Raw genomic sequence first — 17,336 nt, 5'->3', positions numbered from 1 at the left:
TTGACCTCTCAGCCTATTCACTGGGCCGTGAAAAACATGAGAGAGAGGTTCCGTCTCCTGGATTTGGTGTCCTGAGAATTGGGTTTGTGGCAGTGAATCGGGTTCTAGATGGGCCAGAAAAGAAGCTAAGCTAGTCCATGGTTGCAGTTCTTCAATTGGCCATGAGTTACTGTTGAAGCTTTGGTGTTGCATAGTAGGAACTAGTTGACCTAATAGTTCTCACACTGAATATGTCAACAAAAACATTGCAAGAATATGGCAGCCGGCAGCCACCATTATTGAAATCCATTTACCAAGTCAATGTTGGAAGCTATGGTTTCAGACAGAAAAAGATACTTTTAACTGTCCCATTCAGTACCAGAGAGAGAGAGAGAGAGAGAGATTATGAAGAAGAAAATTTCTCTTTCTGCATCTTTTATTCTCTCCATTGATTTTGCCAAAACATGTCTGGTACAAGAAAGGAACACAAAAGGGAACACAGAACAACTGAGAACATTGTTGAACACAAATGAATTACACTATGCAGAATGGCAGTCGCTTAAGTTACAACAAGGATAAAAGTATCAGCAAAACACATCTGTTGATGAAGAAGGCCTCGCCACCTGAAGAGAAACTGGATCCCATTCAACATCTTTGCTGCAATAACCATTTTTGACCGCAACGACTTCAAACTGGCTTGCATCACCGACAGAAACAGAGGATTCCTCAATACCTAATCGTTTCGCTGCTACTGCTTTCATTCGATATCGTTCTGCTCTAGAGCCGATAACCTGTCCTAATACAGATGCTGCAATGGTGAATGCCATTGCTGTCTTGGGCATCAACACAGATTTCCTAAGCATGGCTATGAATGGAACAGCTGCATGGATAGCCACAAACCAAGATGGTGAGAACTTTTCAGTGTGTTCCCTCCATATCCCTAAAGGAACATTTGCTGCCATGCCTAACATCCCAATCACCAGCACTTTTGTGGGTAAGGATTGAGGGCGTAGGTTCTTGGCAAAAGCAGTTTGTGCTAGTGCTGCCCGGGCTGCAACCACTGCTGGGGGGCACCGGAATTTCATCCCTGGAGGTGGCTGAAAAACCTTTGCGACAAGTGGCAAAACACCACTAACTGCCCTATACGACTTTGCAATTGGACAGTTCCCATTTTGTAGCCATTCATTGCCCAATGCTTCATGATTGGAATTTCCTCCCTGAAACACCAGCACAAAAAGATGTAAACAAAGGAATGCTTCAAAATAAATAATCCAAAATCTTTATGACATTTGGTGATTGTTTTAAGTTTAAAGCCCTAGGTCTGAAGTCCAAACTACTGTCGAAAAATAAATGGATACACACTTTCAATTACCTGTGAAGAAGACTCTTTCTTGGATGGTTTTGATTTTCCTTTTTGATTGTTCCACTTATTAGAAAATGCATCAAAACTGAAAGGCCCTCCCGGTCCAAAGGATGAGAGGCTAATGGTGGCTGCCCTTGCAGCCAAAGGATTGAACTTGGGTGGAGTTGTTTCAGGCTCTGTTTTCTCAGTGCGAAAGGAAGATCGTTCAGACAGTGGAACTACTCCATCACGTCCATGGAAAAGCCTGAATGCCATGTCAAAATTGGGTCCATCTTCAAAAATTGGACCTTTGGCTCCTCGCACCTGAGAGGTAGAAGTGAAAACATAATGAGAAGTTGAGTAAAACACATGAAGCAAGAAGCACAATGCTCACGATAGACACAACAGTCTAAAAGAAATATAATCTTACTGGCATGGGGAAAGGCATGGCTGATGACAAGGAAAAGTTAGTCGGCTCATTAATGTTTCTCAAAAATGGACATCTGAGAATGTCCATTTGGGAAGATGCAGAATCCTCATTTAGGCCTCTGAGGAAAAAATCCATTGTGGAGGTGACCTGCACAAAAACATAAAATTGTTTAAGCAAGGTGCTAGGAGTAAGAAGGTCTGTCTCACTAAATATTGAACTGAAACATCAAGAAGTTAACAATCAACATCAAAATGATCAAACTCTAGAAAATCAACAGTTAATGTTAATAATCAGAGAACAACTATACATCATAAGAACAAGAGCCATGTATCTAAACAACTTCAATTTATCTATAGTGACGTCCAAGATAGATTCTAGACATCATAAAAACAAATAGAAAGGACTAAACCCCCTATGATTATATCTCTTAACATCAAAGGAGCAATGTACTCATAAATCAGGACCATACAAAACCAGCCATACTACAAGCCGAAATCAGTTGATCACAAATTGAAATCGAACATGTCAGATCAAATTGAGAAGTCAAGAATAAAGGAAAAATTGAAGCTTTTAAACAGCAACTATTGAAACAATACCAGATTTCCAACCCCAACTTATCAACCACATGGAATTCGCTAAAGCACTCATAAATGAATACCAAAGGTTGCAAATCCACCCAAGAAAGTAAAATCAAACATGTTTAATCGAGTCAAAGCAGTGGAGAAAAAAGAAAAAACAACTGAAGCTTTTAAACAGCAGATTGACCAATTACTCTTTCAAAGACTTAATAATTACCATGAAGATCAAATAACAAAAACTAATAAAGTATATAATAGAGATCTTAAAAACCCAATTACAAGAAAAACCATGGATTTCTTTAAAAAAAAACTGAAATGGGCCTTAAAAAAAGAAACCCAGAAATTACTACAAAAACGAAATCCCTGATAACAAACATAAAACCCAACAAAAAAATTGAACTTAAACCACAAAAAAATGATAAAAAAAATAAAGAAAACAGTAGAAACCATGGGAAAAAAGGATCAACTCAGTAAAGCTAATCAAACCAAAAATCTAAAGCAAACCATCGAAGAATTCGAAAAGATAAACGATTAAAATCAATCGGAAGCTAAACAAAGGGCATTACAAGCAATAAAATTAAGGACAACCTATCACAAAAAACCCCCCCAAAAAACAAGAGAGAAAAACACCGTACCTTTCTGCAGATGGCAACGATCAAGGAGATTGAAAAAACCAAAGCAAAGAGAAGAGTCTTTGAGAGAGAAATGAAAGAATGGAAACAAAGAAAAGAATCAAAGGAGAGAGAGAGTTAGGTGGCAAACTGACAATGCGGTTCCAAAATAAAAATAAATAATGGTAATTCCACAATAATTCGTGAAGACAGAAAGAGAAAGAGATACAGAGGAAACGACGCCGTGGTAAGCACACGCCTTTTGGGGGAAGGGTGGATATGGTAAAAAGACGCCACAGTGGTGGAGTTTTTCATTTTTTCAGTCAACGGACGCGTGTGGCAGCCATAGTTGATAGTTGGAATTGCCCATTCTGGAAATTAATTTATTAATATATCCGAATTTCCCTTTTTTTTTTTTTTTCTTTTTCCCATAAAATACGATGGCAAGGTGTACAGGCAAAAAGTTCAAAATGGTAGAGAAGGAAATATATTTTTAAAATCAAGTGAATATTTGATAAATAACTAAAAACAAGGGGAGGGGAAGCAGCGTGCATGTTGCATTTTGAAGATTTCCTTTCCCCATATTTTTTATTTTACAATATAATCATTTTCACTAATGCATTTATACATCAATGAAACATTATACGTACAAAAAAAATCTCTAAATGATTTAAAAAATTAAATAAATTTTTATTTTTTGTTATATTAAATTAAATTCTTATATTTTTATCTTAAATTAAATAAAATTTTATAACTACATTTTTGTGCCAATGACATGACATTTTCACTAGTCCATGCATATATATATATATATATATATGAGCTTAATTGAGTTTTGAATTTGACATTCTATATCTCATCATATGGAAATTGTCCATAAACAAAGACTTTTCCACATTGTCTGAGTACAAAGAAATTCAATGTTTTTATTTTGATTAAATTGGAAAACTAGTTTTCTTTAAAAAAAAAAATAATAATGAGAAAGTCCGACAAAGATTTTTAATATAACAAAGTCAACATTTCACATGAAATGCCCAAGGGGGCATTTAAGAATAAGTTTTTGGTGAGACAGAAATTCTAAATTTCATTTTGTTAGAAAATAAATTAAATACAAACTTCTTTTTATTCTGTTTTTTATTTTTATTTTTATAACTAGAAGCCTAACGGGTAAAGAAGTCACCCATTTCCTTTAAAATGAGAAGACAGCTTTGTTGTCATCACCATTGTTTTGTCTTGCTCTTATCTCAATATGTAAGAGAGGGTTAGGTACGTTTTAGTTCACCCAAAACCTGACCTATTCTAAAGTTGGGATCAGGTAGAGGAAAGATGAGGTCCCCCTCCCCCTTCTTCCTTCCATCTCAATCTCTACTGCATCTACAATGGAGTATTAATATCAAAAATGAAGTACCAAATTCAGTTTAACAAATCATTTATTTTGATTGGTATTCTTCAGTTACCTTCAATCTTGAACAAAGTCAACGCCATTGCTCAATGATGAAGATATTAATGATCTCTTTACCCAAGAAAAAAAAAAATCACCCACACATCTTATCCTCAATCATCTGAAAAATGTTTAGCATTCCATCAAAAAGACAAAACAGAGTTAAAAACTTTCACATATTTACATCAGAAAGCATAGAACAAATCAATGATCTATCTCATGATGAAAAGATAAAATTCCAAACTGCAAATAGGACTCTAAAATGCTTGAGCCAAGTTGGGGAAATGACAAAAAATGGCAGCATTTACTTTGCTCTGTGGGAAGCATGTACTAAAAGGGAGAATCAAATGTTCTTTGGTTATTTCTTGACTCTTCACTGGCATTAAAGAATTGGAGAATAATACTCAATTCTGTTTGAAATGAAGGGATCAAGGAAGTAGTTTAGGGACAAGCAAAAGGCAAATAAAAATCAGCTGATGATACTCTTTCTAAAGTAGCTGATCGGCATAGGAAGTTTACTTAAGGGTTAGTATCGTTGCTTGCTTTCTTGTATTCTGGCTTCAGCTCATATGATCCTTGATTAGTTCCCTTGTTGTTGTAGACACAGAGGTCTTTAAGTATATCTTTCAGGAATTGCTTCAGAGAGAGTTCAAAGAAGAATCAGAAAACTGTCAACTTTTGGCCCAAAGGCAATTAAAAAACCAGATAGGTTGTATAGCCAACAAAGATCAAGCTTGTGGCATTTATGCTTAGAGTCAATAACAGTTCATCTTTCAAATACCATGATTGGTGGAAGAAAGTATGGCATACCCTGATTCGCTGAATTTTAAGTTTGCAGACTGACAATCCATGTAGCACATATCTTAAAAAATTTCAAGCAATATAAGTTCACAGAAGTTGTACCTTCTTCATGTCTAGAACATCAGATCTTTATTTAATCCTAGAAAAAATTTTGATGGATTAACTCTTAATCTAATGAAATCACCTTTATTTTATGAAGTCTGATTTTTTTTAACCTTATTTGATGTTTTCACTTTTCTACTCTTTGTCCATGGCTAAACAGACCTCATAGATGTGATCTTCTTTCTGTTTGATTATATACATGGGAGTTATCAATCAGCATTTTCTCAATCAGATGTCTATCCCTGCTAGAATAAGGAAATAATTTTAGGTTCGTTATTCTACCCAAGACTATATTCATTCTTAATATAATGTCTTTAGCACCATTTTTTCTTAATCACTATATCTTCTGAACCATTTGTCCAAATCCTTTTTAATTTTGAAAACAGGATTAGCTAATTGATAGGTATAGCATTAAAGTTCTCAAAGTTACCAATAAGCACTAAGTAGGAATAATTGTTTAAGAAACATACTTCAGGTTGGTCTGTCTCTTGAATCAGTTGTCTTAAAGTCCAATTCGGTTGCCTTTCAAAGAGCTTAAACATAATATCTTCCATCTCTCCACGATCCCTCCTTGTTCTTTTCGTCTCTGATGTCTTGGTAGGTGTCTTCTTCTTTTCCTATTGCAAACACATCAGCTCTCCTCATACAAATGGCGGACAGATTATAAATATATTCTGATTGCATATATGAGAGCAAAAAGAAACAGGTCCCCAGGAAAAGAAATCAGTGAAAAACATAATATTCACTTGAGAAAATTTTACATGAAATGAAAGTAATCATATGTACATTGAATACAGTAGCAATCATCATCCCTGGCATAGGCCTCATGTGAGTACCGTTATCATTATCGATGACCTGAAATGTAGAATAAGGGGAAAATTAGCGGAAAAGTTAAGGAATGTGGAATGTGGGGGAAATAATAAAGCCAAAAAAAAAAAAAAAACCATATAGGAAGCATGGACATAAATATACAAAAAAATTACAAGGACCTGTATCTGTCTGGATTTGGTCATATATTTATTAGTCCTTTCACGGCAGAGTTTCCCATAGTTCTCAATGTTTTCATCATGAGGTCTCATGTCAAACTTGTTTAGTATTTTTCCCTCAACAGAAAGCTTTCCTGCAAGACAAGATGAATTCATAAACATGAGAGCAACAATGTTTCTCAATGTTAGAAATCTCCATCCTGAGTTAATAATAGAAAATTCTAGATATCTTCACTCGCTAACCAGATCTTTATTGAAGCAGCAGTAAATTATTGGCCAAGTCTTCATGCACAAGTTTTGTGTATTAACAGGTCAAACCTATGATCTATTGAAGATTCAAAAGATTCTCAGTTATGTGAACTAATAACATATGCAAGCAGAGCTAATATTTAAAAATAGAAGTGTCTCAAGTTGGCAACTTGAACCTGTACTATATTCAGGTTTCTTGTTTGAAACCACTTTAATTCAGTTTAATCTCAAGCAGTTAATAGTATGACACAATTTCAGAATCTAGTCTGCTAATAAGCCAATAGAATAGTGTATCACTCAGATTTTATGCATAAGCAGTACATCAAGAGTCCTGCAAGAATGTTCTTTTAACATTACATAGTCATAATAGAAATGGTTTAAGTCCAAAAGAATAATCCTTCGTAGTTGGAAAGAGTGATGAGTTGGCATGACACTGTTAGAGGTCGATAATTCAATTCTGTGTCAAGGATAATGGTTTCTGGGCAGCTGACCCTTTGTTTTCTCCTCTTAGAAGAAATAGGAGATTGGAGGCCCCTTCCCAATGTATACTGTAGACCATGTTAGGATTTCTCATTTACCCTTACTGGCCAGCAGCCTATGTTTCATTTACTAGAAAGACAACACATCACAGCACCACAATTACCCCATTAATAACAGTGGAATTAAAACATCCCCACTTCCACGTAAAGAGTATGGAACAAAACTAGATAAAAAATATCTCAGAAATAGATATCATGTAAATACAAATGACAAACTTACTTGTAGAAGCACTTCAACCATGCCAAGTGAAGTATAAGGCTAGTGTATCCTGGAATGAAATATGCTTACCTTGGGATGACTCAGAAAACACAGACATTGGAACAAGGTCTTTTGACATTTCCATGGAATAACGCTTGGGTCCATCTCCAATTTCTGTGCCAACCAATTCCATGGTAAACTGAGGTTCAGAAAACAACTTATATAAGACAGAAGGTAATAAAAGCATTATTACTCTCAGGCAAAATAAAAACCCATCCCACCCGTGCTCTGCCAACGAGGAAAAAAGGGAAAAGAAAGGGTGAGAAAAACTCAATCTGTCACAATGGATTGACAAGTTCTGCACAACAGCAGAAAACAAGACGGGAATATGAACAAGTTAAACTTCATAGCAGAAACTGTGGGACTTGCAGGTAAAACAATATTAGGAGAAACACAGGGACCTAAAAGCATGAAACACCTGGCAAAAGTAAACACAAGAGCTACCTAATTCCATTCTGATAATCCTTCAAGTTGAGGACTAAATTCATTTTTTGTGATTCCCTATAATTTTACGACAGCTGAGAATCAAACTTAATCGCTGTGATTCAAACCCTCCATTAAAAAGCTATGACTTCATTTAACTTCATTTACCGAGGTAAGGAAAATTACATGCTTCCAGAAAGATATTTTTCATTTCTCAAGTGAAACAAAATTAATAACGAAACATGAGCAATGAGTAAACCAAAGCCAAAAATACCACAGGGAATGAGAACCCATTAACTAAGAACTCAATGATAATAATGTTGCTTAAAACAGCAAAACTATATATATATATATATATATATCAAAATGAAATTGAAAAGTTGCACAACTTTGTTTGAAAACTCTTAAGACTTGAGGGCTAAGCTCTTTGTTATGATTCCTCATGGTTTTTGTCCAAGCTCTCAATCATTAAATTTCTATAAGATCATCGCTTGGATCCTTCACCCACTTCAGGAACTAAATTATAATTTCAGCTAACTTTCAACAACAAAGACTGTCATAACTTCCCCTGAATGTTATGGCTTCAACTAACTTCATTACTATGGCTACTGTCATCCCATCTCTTATCACCAGAATCATCATAGAACAAAAATTCACCACTCTATTAACTCACTAACTCTGCAAGCAAGCAATTTGTAGTGGATGAAAATAAAGATTCAACCAAGTCAACATATCTGCAAAGTAACCAAAAGACGAAATAAAAAGAATTTGCTTACCACATTCCTAAAAGATAAGAACAAAAACATAGTAAAATTTCAAAACTTCATCACAATTCAAAAGCCAAAGAAAAATTGTTATTTTATTTCCCAGTGAAAAGAAAGATAAACAAGAAAAGAACAAAAAAGGAAGACCACGAGCACGCCAAAAAGAACCACAACTTAAAGCCTCCATTAAACCATAATAAAAATCCTAAAAAAATTCAAATACCCACTAAGGAAAAAAAAGAATGAATGCAATGAACAAGCCAAAAACATTAAAAAAGCCTTAAAAGTTTAAGACCCCATTAACCCAGATTAACAAAAAAATCCCCTAAACATAAGATAAAGAGAAATAGAAAAAATTAATAAATACCCAACAAGGAAAAACAAATGCATGCAACGAAACAAACCCAAAGAAATCACCACAATGCAAAAGAAATAATGAAAATGCAACATGGCTTTTTGGGGGAAAAGAAAAACCTGAGGAGAAGAAGAGTCGTTATCATCATTGGAAACGCGAGGGTCAATGGAAAGAATAACTTTGGCAACAGCTTGAGGTGTAGGAGGAGAAGAAGAAGTGGAAATGGAAGAGGGCTGGGGGGTCTTGAAAGAGCGTGAAACCAATGCAGGGCACTTCATTAACCACATTGATCTTTCAGCTTTGCTTGTTTCTAGATAGCTATCCTTGTTTTCCATGGATGTAAGGGAAAAGACAAGGGAAAGGAAAGGAGAAGGAAGGGAAAGAGAGGAGGGAAATGGCTTTTGCTTTTTGGGTTAGGAAGGGAAAAGGGAAAAGAAACGGTTTCTTAATTTTGTTTAACAAACTTGTTATCCCTGAGGGAGGGTTTATATAGGGAGTTGGACTGGGAAGATCTTTTGCTCCTATTTTTTTTTTTCTTCTAATTTTTTTCTTGAATAATAAATAAAATAAATAGATAAAACTGTTATGTCGTTTAACTTTTTAAATTCTTATAAATGTTTGATTTTGCATAAATCCCTTTAATAATTTAAGAAATTTGCAATAATAAGGACATTATTAAATTTAAAATTGAGGATATTTATATTTGAGAAAATGATGGAAATAGAATGTCATACTTGGGTTAAGCCACCATTTTAGTCCAAAGGAAATCAAAGAAAGAAAATGTAAATACATTTGGAAATTGCCAGTAAACATTTTTGAGTGCTTGAAACCTGACAACAATGTCTGTTCTTTGAATGTTGATGCAACAAAGAAGAAAATGTTGACAGCTTTAGGCTAGACAGCAAATCCCCATCCTTCCTAATAAATTTAATTCAAAAATATATAAACTTCCATGAATAATAGAACAAATTAATATATTTTAATGAAAATTTTAGACAGTAAGCTGTAATTAAGGTCATTGACTCATTTCTTGTAGCCCAAAAAGAGTCATTGGTCATCTGGTTTAGCCTGAAACTCTTCTACTGTATAAAAGCACTTCAATAACACAAATAGTATTGGCTTTCAAGGATGCAACATTGGACTGCCTTGCTTTCTTATTTGGGTAGGCCAAATGCAGAAAAGCCTAACTTAGATTCAATATGGCAGTTCCTTCCAATCAAGTAACATGGCTAAAAATAGAAAGTTATATCCATACAAGGAAATCCACCAGCTAAAGAAAATGTTCTTATAATACAATAATTGCTGAGAGGATGCATATTATTACACTCAAGATATCAAAATGTGCACTGCCATCTTCGGTGACTTCTCTCGACAAGAAGAGACAAAAGGCGGTATAATCATAAGATCATAATCACAAAATGCATTAGTAGTTGGTTAAATATGTTTACATTTAAACAGCTACAGTATCAGAGCTGTTTCCTCCGGTGGAGCTCTGCTTCCTCTCTGCTTGAAGTGATCGGCACAATGATTCAAGTTTTTCCTTCTGGTTCTTTGTCTTCTCCAATTGTTTTTTCAATCTCTCACGCTGCTCGAGCAAAGACAAAAGTAAGTGCTAGATACCCCTCTTTCATGATATATATAATAATTCTAAAGAATGAAAGCTTAAAATGACATGTCAACCTATACCTCTTCCACAAGTTCTATGAGAGTAACATCTGATTTGTCACATTTGCTCTTCAAGAATACATTTTCCTTCTTGAGTTCCTTGATTGATTTTGCCATCTAATTTTTTATATACATGGGAAAAAAATTGTTGGTAACTTGAACAGAATACAAAATGCAACATTGTAAAGTGGAGCAATAGGAAAGCCAAAAAGTAGTGCTTTGAGGAAAATGTTCCTCTCAAAGATAAAAGGCACATGTACCTTTTCAATCTCTTGCTTAAATGTTTCAAAGACCTCATTGCTCTTTAACAAAGCATCCTGCAAAATAAAGTAGGAAGTTTAAACATCATGAAGTTGATGAGATAGGTTAAAATATCAATGGCATTAACAAAAGACATGGAAGTACTAATCAGCCTTCAGCACTGCTGCATCTCAGAAGTCATGCAGAGGATGTCAGATGAGTGAAGTGCATTCAATAAAAAAGGTCCAAGTACATCCAAAGGAAAACACCTCAAACATGAAAACAGGTCACTTATTACTCACCTAGAAAGGTATTACAAAAGCATCCCACTACTATTCTGTCAATAATAGCACTTCAGGTCAACCTTCACTACTTTTCTGTCAACAATAGCACTAAGATTGTAGCCTTTGACTAACTTATGATACTATAATTTCAGCATTATGCAGTTGACAAAAAACCTTCCAATTAGTATAAAAAATAAGAGAAAAAGACCTCTTAACTGATGGATCCTGCGTCCAGCCATCCAAGACATATGATACAAGCACTCAAAATACAGAATATTCTATTCATCAACCTAAAAGAGAAAAGCTGCCAATAAAAGCAAGTTGATAAATGACATGGAAAGAATTCGACCTGAAACTGTTGGAATTTTTCTCCATCGGCTGTCAACTGCAAGCGTAAATTCTTTTCAGTCGCCAATAACTGTGACACTTGCTCTGCATATACTTTCATCTGCGCTTGTTCCTGGATCAATTTCTCTTCATGTTGTTTAATTTTCAAATCAGAAATCTGTAACTCTAGTGTTTTCTGCTTTAGCTGTGTTTCAAATATCCAAAACATAGAAGTAAGCTCACAGTCCTTGACAATAGAATTGATTAGCATTTCAAGATAGAAAACCTTAGCTACCAGGAATTCTAACCTATACCTTCTGAGCATATTGTTGTTCAGAGAGGGCATACTGATCAGCGAGCTGCTTCAACTTATTTCTCAACCTATACATGAGTCCAAAACATATTATGAATAATGAAAAGGATGACACCAAAACAATCTGTTAAATCAATAAACAATAGGGTGAGGGTGATGCTTTCCCAGATGGGCAAATTTTTTTTTGAAAATTTACGAACTATCCAATATATCCAAACTTCTAATCTAGAAAGAACAGAGGCCCACATTAAAAGATTCTCATTTTGGCAAAACCCCAAAGGACAAGAATGTGGCCCAGATGTAATTTGGTAGCTTTTAACGTATAGATGTTACCAAGCTCAAAGGGAACAAAAGTATAATAATTACACATGCATTCCCTGTCTCTTACATCTCATTCTCCTTCAGTTGAGATAGACATTCATCCTTCTGCTCTTCCAGCTTAATGCTCACATCCTATATGAGGAAAAAAAGATCAAGAAACTAATAGTAAAATATGTAACAAATGAAAAGAAAAACTAAAGTATGGCTATTAAAATTAAAATTTCCAGAAAGTGATCTTGAATGTTGAGGAAGCATTTACATTTTGTACATGCCAAAATTGAAGAGTCAGAAGAATACACACACAACAGACAGAGAGAGAGAGGCAGCCAGGTGGAAGGGAGTCAATTCAAAGAGCAGAGATATGGCAGAACTGGAATATTCAACTATATAATTATTGTACATCTACAGTGATACATAAAATAGAAAATCATATGAATTATTCATCTACCGCAATATTTAGTTTACTTCAACTAATAGAATTGCAATGCTCTGCTGATAATGATGAGCGATGACTCACTTCACTTTACCATCTCTCTTGCTTTTGACGTATCATCTCCACTGACCTATGGTACATATATTTTAATCATGTAACCCCAAGTTTTGGGATCAATCATGCTTACTGGAAGAGTTGTATCACAAATTTCCTCTAATTATAGCTAAAACTGATGGGCTGTGACAAAGTTTAGCCTCTATTCCCATGAAGTAACATAACTAGAGACAGCTGGGCTAGTCAATATGCAAGTCAGCCCATCCACCATGATAACTTTCAAAATTGAAACAGGGAAATCAAACCTTGATTGCATCTTGGAACCTGGCTGATAAATCTAATCTTAAGTTTTGCCCTTCTGTTGATACCCGTTTGCATTCATCCTGTGACATCATGAGCAAGCCATCAGCACCTTCATAAAAGAAAGTCAGACAAATAAGCATCACTTTTTGTGTCAACCATGCAAACTATAATCATGAGAGTTGAAGATTTTACACAGATCATGATCAGATTATGACAATCACTGATCTCTTTAATATGCCAAAATGTTGAACAGACATTACAAACAGTAAAAATAAAGGAAAGTTGCTTTGCCTATTAATTAAATTTGTTATGGAGATCCACCATTGACTTGATCATGTGTATTCATAAAAAAGAAATTATTAAGTGAATGGCAGACACTTTTGAAAGAAACCAGAAGTTCACAAAAAGTTTAGCACAGCAAGCAATACTATAAAGTTAGTAAGAGCAACTTTACAAAGGAACCCAGTTAGAGATATTATTTAATCCATTTTATAGTTGGTTGGGTGAAATTCAGAAAATTCACGACCTGTGATAGCCACAAGGATGCAGCTTGTGCTATAACACTCAGGATACCTAAAACTGTGACAAAATATTCTTCCATTCCTTTTAACCACCAGAAGGAATCCTACGTTTCTGCAATTTAGAGCTTACTCCACCCCCACCCCCTCTTCTTATACTCTCTCAGAAATTTTGGGTGCATGCTATCTTTGATGGCTAGGTAACTGACCCAAACGAGAAAAATAAGGATATGAAAAGGAGATGAATTTCAAGGCCAATTGCACTCATAACAAAATTAAAAGGTCAACATATGAAGCACAAAGTGCATCAAGAACAAATACCAGCTGTGGAATGTAATCAATCAAAAAGAGATCAAGTATCTAAAGAAAAACACATACCATTAACATTTTGTTTTGACGTTGTAACTCCCTACAAAGTGATTCAAGCTTATCTCGAACAGCAATAGCTACGAAACAGGGCAAAAAAGAAAAGAAACAAAATTCAAGCTTCCTTGATGTTCAAGATATATGGAGACATTATAGAATAAATCAATTAGTAATATGTGCCTCTTGGGTATTTATATATCATAAAAGACTTTCTAAACTCTAAGTATTCACCAACGGCTTCTAAATTCAGCTGGTCAAAGTTTCCAAGGAAATGAACATATCTGGTTAAGACTGAAGTCAAACGACTTTTCTCCTCTTTACAACAAAAGAAGGAAAGAACCTGTAATTTTAATCTGTCACAGAAGTTATACAGGATGTTAAAATTAAATGGAAGTCCTTGAAGGCAACAGTACTGCACCACGGCAAGATGGTTAAAGTCATTCTGGAGAGATCACAGCAATAGTCATCTCCAATCACATTCCAAGGGAAACCAAAGTGACCAATAGAACTAACTGTTTTCATTTTTGTTCTTTAGTGCTCACATCTTAACTAAAGAGAGAAATCATATCTGGTAATTTTCTTTTTTTAATTTCTGACACCAAACATTCAGAAACTGCATGTTAGTTCTAATTAGTTGATTAAACAAGAGCAGATTCACTTAGTAAAATGTGATACACAAAGATAGAACTGAGCTTTAAGCACGAGAGGAGGGAACAGCTCCCCCTTGAAGCTATAGCATTTGGCTGGACAAGTATCACTCTTAGCAACATAAAAATTAACTTCACATCAAAACAAATCGGAGTATTAAGATGAACTGAAAAATTTGACAGTCTTCGGTAATTAGACCAATATATTCATCACATCAAATTATAGTGACCTTTTGGACATCATAAATGTTATTTCAACTTACCTGCATCTCTTTCTGCAAGAACTTGTTGATATTTCAAAGAGAACTCAAGAAATTCCTTTTCTGTTTTGACTGTACGTTTTGCATTCTTGCGTTTGGTTTCAGTGGTTTCCTGAGAAATAATAGTCCAAGTAATTAAGACTGCAGTGAGTTCAATTTATTTAGATGAAACTGAGGTAAAATAAGCATATGAAAGTACCTCAAAATAAACTGAACCTAATTCTACAGACTGACTGAGACAATTTGTGAAATAGATTAACAAAGTGAACAGTCAAATGCTTAAAACTGCTTATCTCATGAACCAAACAAGTAAATTTTTCTCCTGGAATAATACATTATTTTAATCATCAGTAATTGATATAAAGATTATCATCCATCCAAGGCTTTTACCTAGTGAAATATTACTAACAGCCTATGGAGAAAAAAGGACAGAAAAGATGTTTTCCTTATAAATAACTATCAGCACTTCTTTGAACCTTAGAAATAACCACTACTCAACTCATGCATTTATAATTCTCATACAGGACCCTACCTACTACCATAGGAATTTGAAAGAACAGTCAAGTACTATGATCTACTAACTGGTTTTTTATTTTTCACCAAATCGACACTTTCCGATGAAGATGTTTCCTTCAAATTAGTTTCTGATCCTCCTTCAACTGCTGCAAAAAACAACAACGAATGAGCACTAAAAAACCTAAAAACTACCCGCATTTCATATGTGAAATTTTAAAAAATAAACAAACAAAACAAAATTTGAGAATCAAATTCGAAGTTAAGAAAAATTACTTCTCTCCGTACTTTGACACTCCCCTTTAACTTCTCCTTTCACCTCACTGCATTCTGCCTCCCCAACTGCAGCAGCCTCAGGAACAGAATTACTGGACTCATTACTGACTAACTTACTTTCTACAGAATCCAAAGAACCATCAAAACCATCCACTTCAGACAATGGCACAGGAAAAGTTCTCTGCTTTTGGCCCTTGCTTGCTCCAAACTCAGCGGAAACTAGATCATCTTCTCTATAGTCAGGCTGCAAAGGCTTTTCTTGTTCCAAAATTGGAGTTTTTGGAGCCAAACGCTCTGAAGGACTCTCAACAAAGCCATCTGGCAGTGAATCCACTTCAGGAAGCTGATTTGCTTCTGGGTTTTCCATTTTCTACCCCAAAAACAAAAAAAGACAAACTCACTTTTAACCCTTATTAAACAAAAATAAAGAAAACCCAGATCAAAAAACATCTGAGTTTTCATTATAAATAGGTAAAAGTTCAATCTTTATTATGCCAAGGTTTTATCAAGATTCCAACTTTTCAAACTAGGGGTCAAAAGGAAAAAAAGATGAAAAAAGAAATTAAATTCATTAACTTTAAAGGGATGAAATAAGAGATAGATTACCAGATATGAAGATGAAGAGAAGAATAAACTAAAACCCTTTTAAGGTTTTGCCGTTTGGTTGATCTTTGCCTGTATTCCTTCACTGTTGCCTTTATGTGCGTGTGTGTGTTGAGGTGAAAGTGAGAGAAGCTGCAAAATTGAACTGATTTGTCTCTTGTCGTGGGTTTTTTTCTAATAACGTATTTTTTTATAGAAATTTTTAATTTTTTTTTCTGAGGCTTGTATTTAAATACTTCTTTGGGTAATTATTATATAAAATATTGTTGCAGTAGTTTTATTTTTTAAAAAAAAATTAAATAATTTACATTTTTATAATAAATGTAAAAGTAACATGTATTTGGCTTCATTATTCATAAATTTTTAAATATTTTTTAATCAAATGAAAATTTTTCTGTTTTGGAATTGTGAGCAATATATTTATATCTAATTATTTATGAAAAAAAATATACACTGTTCTTGCCTTTGGCCCTTTGAAATAAATCCCATATTAGGAGCCAAAACTTCAAAGCAAATAAGTTTATGTGACTCCAAATATTACAATTATTATTTGGATCTTTTCCTCAATCTCTTTTTGCTCATTTGAGCTTTGTTTTTGGTTAATATTTTTATTATTTGTTTTTTTCTTATTTTTATTTATTTAATTTAAAAATAAAAATACCCATCAAATGAAATGTTAAAACTCCAAACCATAACTTTCGAAAACTTTTAAAAATATTCAAATTTTTGATCTCAGCGACTTGATTTCAAAAAAAATTACTACAAAAAAACTTGACATAACACAACTAAAATCACAAAATTTTAAATTATAATAAATAGTTATAATTATTCCAATATTTAAATTGAAATCTAAAATTTTTTTTGAAAAAAAAACTTATGTAATTGAAAATATATGATTATAATTAAACCACCTCCAGATTTCTTAATAACTCTAATAAAACCAAATGGTTTCTTCAGAGCTCTCACTTTCATTCTAACTTAAGAGCATAAGTGTGAAATTAACGCTTCTATATAACTTTCTCTCTTCTTGTTTTTAGACTGCAAGAGGTTTGACTAAAGTTTCGAAATGTGACAATCCAAATAAAAGGGTTAAACTTTAAAGCAACAAGTATCTTCAAAATACCCTTGGAGGCCTTGGAAAACAAGTATCATACAACTAACAGCTCCCATATTTTTCCATACTCACGTGAACCCAATGAGCAGATTCCCAAGTGCTTATACTAAGGGTGAAAGGATACGTAGCTGCTCGGAGTCTCTTCATTTTCCCATAAATACCCTTCGTCGGACACTTAACTGACATGTCATAGTAAACGCGGATAAGGAAAATATTACGAAAATCTTTACGAAAGGAGCA

General features: G+C 34.2%; 3 protein-coding genes across 6 annotated transcripts; all 3 read right to left on the bottom strand.

The window, feature by feature from the left end:
• Window positions 1–382: 382 nt before the first annotated feature.
• Window positions 383–3,251, bottom strand: LOC18586362 (uncharacterized). Its single transcript, XM_007009721.3, has 4 exons — window positions 2,965–3,251; window positions 1,752–1,898; window positions 1,352–1,645; window positions 383–1,196 (listed from the first exon to the last, which is right to left on the bottom strand). The coding sequence occupies exons 2-4, from the start codon at window positions 1,884–1,886 to the stop codon at window positions 564–566; spliced, it is 1,062 nt and encodes a 353-aa protein (XP_007009783.3). The 5' UTR covers window positions 1,887–1,898; window positions 2,965–3,251; the 3' UTR covers window positions 383–563.
• A 1,237-nt stretch (window positions 3,252–4,488) lies between these two features.
• On the bottom strand, window positions 4,489–9,301 carry LOC18586361 (Transcription initiation factor IIF, beta subunit). Its single transcript, XM_088802706.1, has 6 exons — window positions 8,984–9,301; window positions 7,348–7,461; window positions 6,274–6,404; window positions 6,071–6,139; window positions 5,755–5,901; window positions 4,489–5,017 (listed from the first exon to the last, which is right to left on the bottom strand). The coding sequence occupies exons 1-6, from the start codon at window positions 9,192–9,194 to the stop codon at window positions 4,901–4,903; spliced, it is 789 nt and encodes a 262-aa protein (XP_088658832.1). The 5' UTR covers window positions 9,195–9,301; the 3' UTR covers window positions 4,489–4,900.
• Window positions 9,302–10,130: 829 nt separating this feature from the next.
• On the bottom strand, window positions 10,131–16,165 carry LOC18586360 (alpha-taxilin-like protein). Of its 4 annotated transcripts, none has more exons than XM_088802704.1 (12): window positions 15,986–16,165; window positions 15,392–15,749; window positions 15,173–15,252; window positions 14,594–14,702; window positions 13,696–13,763; window positions 12,802–12,879; window positions 12,077–12,141; window positions 11,690–11,756; window positions 11,398–11,580; window positions 10,785–10,841; window positions 10,546–10,641; window positions 10,131–10,444 (listed from the first exon to the last, which is right to left on the bottom strand). In XM_088802704.1, exons 2-12 carry the CDS (start codon window positions 15,744–15,746, stop codon window positions 10,310–10,312), a joined length of 1,293 nt encoding a protein of 430 aa, XP_088658830.1. In that variant the 5' UTR covers window positions 15,747–15,749; window positions 15,986–16,165; the 3' UTR covers window positions 10,131–10,309. The 4 variants fall into 4 exon arrangements, with proteins under 4 accessions (XP_088658830.1, XP_088658831.1, XP_017984670.2 ...); XM_088802705.1 differs by having other exon boundaries at window positions 15,173–15,249; XM_018129181.2 differs by having other exon boundaries at window positions 15,173–15,249; window positions 15,380–15,749; window positions 15,986–16,164.
• Window positions 16,166–17,336: the final 1,171 nt, after the last annotated feature.

The sequence above is a fragment of the Theobroma cacao genome, chromosome 10 (assembly GCF_053813885.1).
Source record: "Theobroma cacao isolate CCN51 chromosome 10, ASM5381388v1, whole genome shotgun sequence".
Taxonomy (NCBI): domain Eukaryota; kingdom Viridiplantae; phylum Streptophyta; class Magnoliopsida; order Malvales; family Malvaceae; genus Theobroma; species Theobroma cacao.
The sequence above is the reverse complement of the archived record's forward strand: the minus strand, read 5'-3'. Positions and strand labels throughout refer to the sequence as shown.